General features: G+C 60.1%; 3 protein-coding genes across 3 annotated transcripts in view; 1 reads left to right on the top strand and 2 right to left on the bottom strand.

Moving 5' to 3' along the window:
* The window catches only part of ENH_00006730 (hypothetical protein, conserved), a gene marked incomplete at both ends in the record, with an annotated part of 2,685 nt that extends 1,039 nt beyond the window's left edge, over positions 1 to 1,646 (bottom strand). The window contains one exon of the mRNA XM_013584069.1: positions 1 to 1,646. This exon is cut by the window's left edge and continues 1,039 nt beyond it. Within this exon, the coding sequence (XP_013439523.1) occupies positions 1 to 1,646 (1,646 nt within the window).
* A 930-nt stretch (positions 1,647 to 2,576) lies between these two features.
* On the top strand, positions 2,577 to 7,093 carry ENH_00006720 (aspartyl-tRNA synthetase, putative; the record flags this gene model as incomplete). Its single annotated transcript, XM_013584068.1, has 8 exons — positions 2,577 to 3,132; positions 3,459 to 3,689; positions 4,103 to 4,311; positions 4,617 to 4,914; positions 5,257 to 5,420; positions 5,659 to 5,937; positions 6,415 to 6,676; positions 7,032 to 7,093. 8 exons carry the CDS (start codon positions 2,577 to 2,579, stop codon positions 7,091 to 7,093), a joined length of 2,061 nt encoding a protein of 686 aa, XP_013439522.1.
* Positions 7,094 to 8,248: 1,155 nt separating this feature from the next.
* Positions 8,249 to 9,667, bottom strand: ENH_00006710 (hypothetical protein, conserved; the record flags this gene model as incomplete). Its single annotated transcript, XM_013584067.1, has 1 exon — positions 8,249 to 9,667. The coding sequence occupies one exon, from the start codon at positions 9,665 to 9,667 to the stop codon at positions 8,249 to 8,251; it is 1,419 nt and encodes a 472-aa protein (XP_013439521.1).
* Between the last annotated feature and the right edge of the window lie 716 nt (positions 9,668 to 10,383).

Raw genomic sequence — 10,383 nt, 5'->3', positions numbered from 1 at the left:
TTTGCTGCTGCTGCTGCTGCTGCTGCTGCAGGCTCGCCTTCCGCCCCGCTGCGTTGCTTGCTGCTGCTCCGCTCTGCTGCAGGACACAAAGGTAGCGGCGCAGCAGCAGCCCCTGGCAGCTGCTGTGCAGCAGCAGCAGCGGCGGGAGCTCCTGCAGCAGCAGCAGCAGCGACAGGAGCCGCTGCAGCAGCTGCAGCAGCTGCAGCGGCTGATGGACGAGCTCCAGCAGCAGCAGCAGCAGCAGCAGCAGCAGCAGCAGCAGATCGCCTCGAAGAGTGCCTGTGGGGCCCATCTGCGAACAGTCGTGCTGCTGCTTGACGGGGCTGTGCTGCTGCTTTCCTTCTGCTGCGCCAGCCGGCCCTCTCAGCAGCAGCAGCAGCAGACTCTGCTGCTGCTGCTGCTGCTAGCGGCGCTGGTGCCTCTGCTGCTGCAGCAGCAGAACGAGAACCCAGCAGCCTTCGAGTGCCATAGTCCGTTGGCTGTGTCTCTTGCTGCTGCTGCTGCTGCTGTTGCTGCCGCTGCTGCTGTCTTGCCCTTAGTGGCGGTCTTTCCTGTGGCATATCTTGCTGCTGCTGCTGCTGCTGCTGCTGCTGCGCTGCTGCTTCACCCACAGGACAGTGCTGCCTCCGCCTCTTTCGCGGCCGTGGCTTCGCTGCTGCAGCTTCAGCAGCACAACCGGAAGCTTCTGCTGCTGCTGCTGCTGCGTCTGCTGCTGCTGGTGCTGGTGGCTTTGCTGCTGCTGCTGTTGCTGCTGCTCTGGCGAGAGGCTTCTCAGCTGCAGTCTTCAGTGCCGCACGAGGTCCCGCCGCTGCTGCTGCTGCTGCAGCAGCAGGCAGTGAAACCTTCCATGGTCCTGCTGCTTCTGCTGCTGCTGCTGCCACTTCAGCAGCAGCTGCTGCTGCCTCTGCTGCTGCTGCCCCACAGTTCAGCTTGCTCGGCGAGAAGCGCAGCAGGGGCTCCCCAGGCACCGTTGCTGCTGTGTCTGAGCAGCTGCTGTGCTGCTGCCAGCAGCAGCTGCTGCAGCAGCAGCAGCCAAAGCTACTGCTGCTGCTGCTGCTGCTGCGGCAAGCCGCAAGGCACCTCTCTGACTGGGGAGAAAAGTCGCTGCAGTCACAAGTGCTGCTGGTGCTCCTGTGGGAGCTGCTGTCGCCCTGCTGCAGTTTGCTGCTCCTGCTGCTGCTGCTTCTGCTGCTGCTTCTCCTGCTGCTGCTGCTTCTGCTGCTGCTTCTCCTGCTGCTGCAGCTGCTCGTGCGGCTGCTCTTCCTCAGGCTCTCCCCTGTAGAGCACCTGGTAAGGTTTCTGCTGCTTCGCCGCAGCAGGCTCTTGCTGCTGCTGCACCTGCTGCTGCAGCAGTTGCTGCTGCTGCTGTTCAGGCCGCCACGCCTGGAATCAACTGACTTTCTACCAGCTGCAGCAGCAGCAGCAGCAGCAGCAGAAGCCGCAACACGCTCTGCTGCTGCTGCTCGGATATCAGTCCTTCTGAGGCGGTATGCAGGAGCGGTCATTGAAAGGAGCCGGTCAACGCTGCTGCTGCTGTCGTCACTGCTGCGCTTGCTGCTGCTGCTGCTGCTGCTGTGCTTGCTGCTGCTGCTGCTGCTGCTGTGCTTGCTGCTGCTGCTGCTGCTGGGCTTCTCTCTGTACAACATGTATCGCCCTAGCTGCTGCGCCGCTCCATCCGGTTTATCTTAAAGAGCAGCAGCAGCAGCGCCGAGCAGGGGCCCTGCTTTCCGTGGCCCTGCTGCTGCTGTCGCTGCTGCTGCTGCTGCTGCTGCTCTTGCTGCTCTTGCTGCTATTGCTGCTGCTTCTAGAGCTCCTGCTATTCCATGACAAACAAATGACATCCAAATCAGGGCGACGGCTGCGGCTTAAAAAAGGCTCCTGGAGCTGCTGCTGCTGCCGCAAGCCAACAGTCAATTACATTCTCAGGCTGCAGCAGCTAAATTCAAATTAGAGCAGCAAATTCAAAAAGGCTTCCAACATATAAGACTCGAAGAAGACAGCCGCAGCAAGACCAGCGGTATCTGCTCGCGCTGCTGCTGCTGCTGCTGCTGCTGCTGCTGCTGCTGCTGCTTGCAGGTCCTCGTGCTGCTGCGGCTGCTGCTGCAGCAACCGTGGGGCTTGCTGCGAAGAGACCCAATCTGTGAAGGCGTTAGACTTTCTTTTTAGAGCAGCAGTTGATTTGCCCAGGAGTTGTGTAGAGTACCAGAGGTACACCAACACTTGCTGCTGCTGCTGCGTGCTGCTGCTGCTGTTGCTGCTGCTGCCAGTTCAGGTGTTGCTGCTGCATGCTGCATGCGCAGAAGATAGAGCAGTGTGCACAGTTATACAAAATTGCTGGCTCACGCTTTGCTGCTGCTGCTGCTGCTGCGGCGTTGAGGCTGCTGTGATTTGTTTCTGCTGCTGTTGCTGCTGCTGCACTTGCGGGGCTGTGCTGCTGCTGCTGCAGCCGGATGCTGTGTGGCGCCCGCCGTTTTGGCCGTGGATTCTCTCGCATCACGTTGCTGCAGCTCCCGCCGTTTCTGCTGCTGCTGCTGCTGCTGCTGCTGCTGCTGCTGCTTCCGCTGCAGCTGCACTTCATGCTCTCTGGAGCTTATACCCCCAGACTGGTTCAGCGCAGCCTTTGGCCACCTACGAAGTGGCAGCAGCAGCAGCAGCAGCAGCACCTGCAGCAGCACCTGCAGCAGCAGCAGCGCCTGCAGCAGCAGCAGCACCTGCTGCGGCAGCAGACTCGCCGACAGCCGCAGCACCTCTATAGCTTCATCTTGCGCCTGCCCCACCATTCGACTGCCTTCAGCAGCAGCAGCAACAGCAGCAGCAGCAGCAGCAGCATCGGCAGCTTCGCAAGGCAGCCAGCGATTTGCTGCGCCCGATCAGCAGCAGCAGCAGCAGCAGCAGCAGCAACACCAGCTCGCAACAGCGCTCGTGGCCCAATGAAGCGGGAGGAGGTTTCCGTATCTCCTGCTGCTGCAGACGAGCAGCAGCAGCAGCAGCAGCAGCAGCAGCAGCAGCAGCAGCAGGAGCTGTCGCCGCGGGAGCAGCAACTAAAGGCCGAAAGAGAGGCCCGCAAGAAAGCCAAGGAAGCAGAAAAGGCAGCAAAGGAAGCAGCAAAACTTGAAAAGAAAAAAGCCCAAGGTAAACCCTAAACCCTAGCTGCAAACCCTAAACCCTAGCTGCAAACCCTAAACCCTAGCTGCAAACCCTAAACCCTCGTTGTAAACCCTAAACCCTAGCTTTGAACACTGCGCCCTCCCCCTAAACCCTTAACGCCCCAAGCCAACGCTAAACCCTAGATGCGAACCCTAAACCCTAAACCCTAGTCCCTATCCTTCCCTTTCGAATGAGCTAGTCCTAAACCCTAAACCCTAGCTCGAAACCCTAAATCTTTGCTTTGGAGCCCGAAGAAGCTCGGCCTAGCGCTAAACCCTAAACCCTAAATTAGGGTTTGTGACCTTGCGCAGAGGAGGCGCAGGCGCTGCTGGTGCGGGTTTCCGCGGACTATGAGGCAGACAGCTTCGGCTACTACCCCTTGATTGACTCGCGCAGCAGCAGCAGCAGCAGCAGCAGCAGCAGCAGCAGCAGCAGCAGCAGCAAATTGAAAAAGAGGGAGTGGACTTCTATTAAGGATGTCGACAGCAAAGAGGGGCAGTACATCTGGGTCAGAGGCAGGCTGCAGGACTGCAGGTCCAAAGGTTCGCTGCTGCTGCTGCTGCTGCTGCTGTTGCTGTTGCTGTTGCAGCTGCTGCTGTAGCCGCTGCTGCTGCTGCTGTTGCTGCTGCTGCTGCAGTCCCATACGGCTGTGCGCAGCCCTCTGCATTATAATGCGAGAATTTAAATTAAATTAAATTAAATTAAATTAAATTAAATTAAATCAAATTAAATTGATTGAATAATAAAGCGGTGCACTTTTCCGTTTGCTTTTGCTCGAGTGTTTCGGGTGTATGTACACCTCGGTTTTCTTGCATGCGTTTCTGCGAAGCATTTAAAGCACTTAAATTATTTACTAAAAATGTCAGAATCCCTCGAATCACTCACGAAATCGCTGCTGCTGCTGCTGCTGCTGCTGCTGCTGCTGCTGCTGCTGCTGCTGCTGCTGCTGCTGCAGGTTCTGTGGTGTTTCTGACGCTGCGGGAGGGGCTGTGGACGGTGCAGTGCGTGCTGGGTGCGGAGCAGCCGAAGGCTTTGCTGCGGTTTGCTGCAGCAGCAGCAGCAGAGTCTCTGGTGGATGTGTGGGGTCTTGTGAAAGCCCCGAAGTTTCCAATTGCTGCTACTTCTGCTGCTCTCGAGCTGCATGCAGAAAAGCTTTTTGTTGCAGTTCGCGGCCCCAAGGAGCTGCCTTTCCAGATCCGCGACGCAGCGCAGCCCGAAGACGACCCCAAAGAGGCACGCTGCTGCTGCTGCTGCTGCTGCTGCTGCTGCTGCTGCTGCTGCTGCTGCTGGTCTGCAGCAAGCAGCCTTCCCGCTGCTGCGTTGCGTGTTCGCTGCGAATCGCGCGCTTTGCAAACTAGCTGCTGCGCATGCGCCCTCGCTGCTGCCGCGCCGCAGCGCCCCGCCCCCACCTGCCGCTGCCGCTGCTGCTGCTGCTGCTGCTGCTGCTGCTGCTGCTGCTGCTGCTGCAGGGGCAGATCCGCGTGCACCTGGAGACGCGGCTGGACCACCGGAGTCTGGACCTGCGGGTGCCTGGGACTCTGGCGGTGGCCCGCGCAGTGTCTGAGGTGTCTAGACACTTCAGAGACTTCCTGCTGCAGCAGCAATTCCTCGAAGTCCACACTCCGAAGCTGCTGGCGGGAGCTTCCGAAGGCGGAGCTTCTTGCTTCCAGCTGCCTTACTTTTCGCGCCGAGCTTGTTTGGCGCAGAGTCCGCAGCTCTACAAGCAGATGTGCATAGCCGGAGACATGCAGCGCGTCTTCGAGATCGGTCCGCTGCTGCTGCTGCTGCTGCTGCTGCTGCTGCTGCGCTGCTGCTGCTGCTGCTGCTGCTGCTGCTGCTGGTGATGATGATGGTGAGGAGGAGGAGGAGGATCATGACGATGAGGGGGATGTTATTGGTGCTGCTGCTGCTTTCTGCCGCGTGCTGCTGCTGCTGCTGCTGCTGCTGCTGCTGGTGATGGTGAGGAGGAGGAGGAGGATCATGACGATGAGGGGGATGTTATTGGTGCTGCTGCTGCTGCTGTTTTCTGCTGCGTGCTGCTGCTGCTGCTTTGTTGCACCTGCTGCTGCTTTGTTGCACCTGCTGCTGCTGCTGCTGCTGCTGCTGCAGGTCCGGTGTTTCGGGCGGAGAACAGCAACACGCACCGGCACTTGTGCGAGTTCGTGGGACTTGACTTGGAAATGGAAATAAAAGAAAACTTCATGGAAGCAGTTGACCTCATAGACGAGCTCTTCAAGTACATCTTCACAAAACTCGAGGCCGAGTCTCCCCATGTAAGCCTCTGCAGCAGCAGCAGCAGCAGCAGCAGCAGCAGCAGCTGCTGCTGCTGCTGCACAGAGCGGTGTGTGCTGCTGCTGCTGCAGCAGCAGCAGCAGCAGCTGTGTCTGCTGCTGCTGGGTCGAGTGGGCGCGCTGCCTTGCGGCGCTGTGGCCGCGCTTCGCTGCCTCGCCTGCAGCTCCCCCCCCGCTGCTGCTGCTGCTGCTGCTGCTGCTGCTGCTGCTGCTGCTGCAGGAGAACGCGGTGATCCGGGAGCAGCACGCAGTGGAGAAGTTCGAGTTTTTGGCGGAGACGCCGCGGCTGACCTTCGCGGAAGGCGTGCAGCTGCTGCGGGAAGCTGGGATCGGTTTGGAGACGATCCCAGAAAACTTGGAGAACTTCGACCTCTCCACAGAACTCGAAAAAGCTCTTGGAAAACTTGTGAAGCAAAAATATAAAACTGATTTCTTTTTTCTCCTCAAGTACCCCGCCAACGTCCGCCCCTTCTACTCCATGCCTTGCCCCGAGGACCCGGTGAGCCCAGCGCCAGCTAGCTAGCTAGCTAGCTAGCTGTGGCTAGCTAGCTAGCTAGCTAGCTGTGGGTAGCTAGCTAGCTGGCTAGCTGGCTAGCTAGCTAGCTAGCTAGCTAGCTAGCTGTGGGTAGCTAGCTAGCTGGCTAGCTGTGGCTAGCTAGCTCGCTAGCTGTGGCTAGCTAGCTAGCTGGCTAGCTGTGGCTAGCTAGCTCGCTAGCTGTGGGTAGCTAGCTAGCTAGATGGCTGCGCACAGCTAGCTAGCTGGCTAGACGCAGTTAGCTAGACGCGGCTAGCTAGTTACACACAGCTAGCTAGCTAGCTAGCTAGCTCCGCACAGCTAGCTAGCTAGCTAGCCAGCGAGCTCTCTGCCTAGCCAGCCAGCCACCCACCCGGCACGAGCTACCACCGCGCCTAAGGCGCCGCAGGGCTAGGGTTTAGGGTTTAGGGTTTAGGGTTTAGGGTTTAGGGTTTGGTGCAGCGGTTCTCAAACACTTTTGACGTGTTCATGCGCGGCGAAGAAGTGGCCTCGGGGGCCCAAAGAATCCACGAGGGGCCCCTGCTGCGCAGCCGCCTGAAGGCCCTGGGGCTGCTGCAGCAGCAGCAGCAGCAGCAGCAGCAGCAGCAGGAGCAGCAGCAGCAGGAGCAGCAGCTGCGGTTTTACTTGGAGGCCCTCGAGTTGGGGGCCCCCCCCCACGCGGGCATGGGCGCGGGGCTCGAGCGCATCGTGATGCTGTACTACGGTGAGGGTTTAGGGTTTAGGGTTTAGGGTTTAGGGTTTAGGGTTTAGGGTTTGGGGTTGGGGGTTGGGGGGTGGGCAGCGGGGTTTTCGGGAGGGGGTTGGGGTTTGGGGTTTAAGGCTTTGGGGATGGGCTTTGGGGTTTGGGGTTTAGGGTTTGGGGTTTGGGCTCTTTTGGGGTTTAGGGTTTGGGGTTTAGGGTTTGGGGTTTGGGGTTTAGGGTTTAGCTAATGCGCCTTGGCTTCGCCTTAGCATCGGTCGTTGTTAAATGTGAAGGTGCCGTAGAGCTTAGGGTTTAGGGTTTAGGGTTTAGGGTTTAGGGTTTAGGGTTTAGGGTATTGCTCTTTGTTCTGCTGCAGGTCTCGGCAACATCCGCCGTGTCTCTCTTTTCCCTAGAGACCCCAAGAGACTGACTCCCTGAAGCAGCAGGAGTTACTGCAGCAGCAGCAACTGCAGCAGCAGCAGCAGCAACTGCAGCAGCAGCAGCAGCTTTAGTTTCTGCTGCAGCAGCAGCAACTGCAGCAGCAGCAGCAGCTTTAGTTTCTGCTGCTGCAGCAGCAACTGCAGCAGCAGCAGCAGCTTTAGTTTCTGCTGCAGCAGCGGCTGCAGCTTTACCTGCTGCTGCAGCAGCGTCAGCTCCTGCAGCAGCAGCAGCAGCCAAAACACTAGCAGCAGCAGCTAAAACACTAGCAGCAGCAGCAGCAGATTTCACATTCCAGAATTGCTGCTGCTTGAGACCTCGGGGCCTTTGCCCCGTTGTTTCTCTAGACTCAAAAACCTCCAACTCTAAACCCTCAAGGCTAAACCCTAAACCCTAAACCCTAAACCCTAGCTCTGACGCAGCCCACAAGGAGGCTTTTGCTTCCATTTCTTCAGCGCAATTAGCTGCAGCCTACTGCGCCGCGTTGCTGCACCGCCCCTGTTGCTGCTGCTCGTGCTGCTGCTGCTGCTGCTCGTGCTGCTGCTGCTGCTGCTGCTGCTCGTGTTGCTGCTGCTGCTGCTGCTACCCTTGCGCGCCAGTTGCTTGCTGCTGCTGCTGCTGCTGGCGCAGCATTAGAGCAGCAGCAAGAATGCATGCATTTTATTTGCAAAAGAATAAAACTGAAAAGAAATCTTTTGCGTCCATGCGCTAGTTGCGGTGTCTGTACACCCGAGTGGGCTGCGGACACCTGTGGGGTCTGCAACTGGGGTTTTATTTTATTTTATTTTATTTTATTTTATTTTATTTTATTTTATTTTATTTACTTTATTTTGTTTTAACTTTATTATTTTATTTCGTGCAGACAGAAAGATCTAAAACTAAAGCTGCCCTAGCGGGGGGCTCGCAGCAGCGCACACGGGCAGCAGCAGCAACAGTTGCTGCTGCTGCTGCTGCTGCTGCTGCTGCTGCTGCTGCTGCTGCTGCTGATTGCCAACTCTCTGGGCCCAGGGCGTTCCCGCTTCTGCAGCATTTAAGGCCGCCCACGACGCGGGGAGGCCCGGGGCAGCAGCAGGGACAGCTGCTGCTGCTGCTTCTGCTGCTGCTGCTGCTGCTGCTGCTGCTGCTGCTGCTGCTGCGTGCTGCGCCCCCACTAAGCTACTGCTGCCCTTCTGGAGCCGCGGGGGGAGGGGGCTTGCTCCTCCGGGGCGGCTTAGGCGGCGGGCCTCTGCTTCCGGGGCCCCCGGGGGGCCCCCCGGGGGGCCCCCCGTGGGCCATGGGGGCCCCCTGGGAGGTCCTGGGTGGCAGCCGCCGCTGGAGGGGTACTGGGGGCTGCTGCGGAGTGGTCCACTGGTCATGCTGCTGCGGTCCATGCTGCTGCCCCTGCTCTGCTGCACCTCCGTGCTGCTGCACGGGTCTCCGTATGGTCCTGGGCATGGGCACTGGGGGCCCCCCATGGGGCCCCCCATGGGGCCCCCCATGGGGGCCCCCATGGGGGCCCCCATGGGGGCCCCCATGGGGGCCCCCGTGGGCCTCCGAGTGGTCCGAGGCTGCATGCTCGCCGTGGGGGGGGCCCCCCTCGTGGCCGTGGGGCTCGGGGGGCCCCCCATGCTGCTGCTGCGGGGCATCTTGGGGGCCCCCGTCGGAGTACGGGGGGGGCGGCGAAGAGGGCCTGGGGGGCCTGTAGGGTGGCGGCGGAGAATAGGGGGGGGGAGGAGGCCGCTTTTCCTCCCCATGGGGGCCCCCATGGGGCCCCCCATGGGGCCCCCCGTGGGGGCCCCCGTGGGGGCCCCCGTGGGGGCCCCCGTGGGGGCCCCCGTGGGGGCCCCCGTGGGGGCCCCCATGGGGACTTCCGTGGGGGCTCCCGTGCTCGCCGTGGTCCCCATGGGCCCCGTGGGCCCCGGGGGCCCCGGGGGCCCCCGAGTCGTGGTCTTGGCCGTGGTGAACTTGAACTGGAACAGTAAACTCCTCGGGAGGGAGGGGGGGGGCAGTTGGAGTCAGTCGAGGCTCTGGAGAAGGAGTTTCGAGGGGAGTGTAGGATCCTGGGATCCCCCGATCCCCGATCCCCAGCTTCTCCTGGGATCTGTGGGGCCCCGCAGCGTCCAGCGAAGACACCGATCCCGATCCCGATCCCGATCCCGATCCCGATCCCGATCCCACCGCCGGCAGAGCTTCAAGACTGGCTCCTCCCTTGCGCCTGCGGACAAGGAATCTGGGGGACCCGATGGCCTTTTTTATTTTTTTTTTGAGTTTTTTTGTTCTTTTTTTTTTCTTTTCTTTTCTAGAAGCTGCTCCTTTGCTGCTGCTCTCTGTGTCGGAAGCAGCAGAAGAATATCCTGCTGCAGAAGACTCCGAATCTGCTGCTCTTTGAATGGCCTCAGGGTCACTTCCCTCGGGCCCGCTGCTGCCCCCCAGCCGCCCCCGCTGCGCCGCCAGCGCCAGGCACAGGGGCCCCCCGGGGCCCCCGGGGCCCCCGGGGCCCCCGGGGCCCCCGGGGCCCCCGGGGGCCCCCAGGCCCGCGAGGCCCACGGCCAGGGCCCCCAGCAGCAAGTTTGCTGCTGCTCGCAGGAGCCTCATTGCCCCGAGGCCTCTCCGGGCTTCAAGGGGGGCCCCCGGGATCAGGAATAAACCCGAAGCAGCTGGAGGCCCACCTGCGAAAGCAGCGCCGCGCTGCACCGCCTCCTCGTGCTGCTGCTGCTGCTGCTGCTGCTGCTGCTGCTGCTGCTGCGTCGGCCGCGGCTCCTCCGGTCGATCCGCTCGGAGCCCTCGGCAGGTCGGCGTCGGCAGAAGCCGAAATATTTGAAAGAAATAAACAAAAATATGCAAAGCAGCAAATTCTAAAAGCAAAAATGAACAATAGAAGAAAGTGCAGCAGCAGCAGCAGCAGCAGCAGCAGCAGCAGCAGCAGCAGCGAAGCTTCGGGTGGTCTTGGGCGGCGGCCGGTCGGGCCGCTGAGCGACGGGCCGGCACGCCGAGTGTGTCGCTCGCGGCCGTTCAACTTTTCTTTTTTTGAAATATTTCAACATTTTGGAGTATTTAAATAACATTTTGGAGAATATTTAACTCAATTTGCTCAGTTTTCACGGAGAAACGCGGGCTTGGCTTCGCCCGACCGGCCCAGTGGACAGACACTCGGGCGCGGCGCTCTCTGTGCACGTCTTCCGGTGTATCTACAGCTCGCATGTGCAGGAACTTCTTCTTCTTCGCTTTTCAGTTTTTATTTATTTATTTTTATTTCAATTTATTTAATTTCTGCGTTTTCGCGGCGGAGTTGCGGAGTTGCGCGCTGCAGC

The sequence above is a fragment of the Eimeria necatrix genome, genomic scaffold, assembly GCF_000499385.1.
Source record: "Eimeria necatrix Houghton genomic scaffold, Enh_scaff119, whole genome shotgun sequence".
NCBI classification, from domain to species: domain Eukaryota; phylum Apicomplexa; class Conoidasida; order Eucoccidiorida; family Eimeriidae; genus Eimeria; species Eimeria necatrix.
The sequence above is the reverse complement of the archived record's forward strand: the minus strand, read 5'-3'. Positions and strand labels throughout refer to the sequence as shown.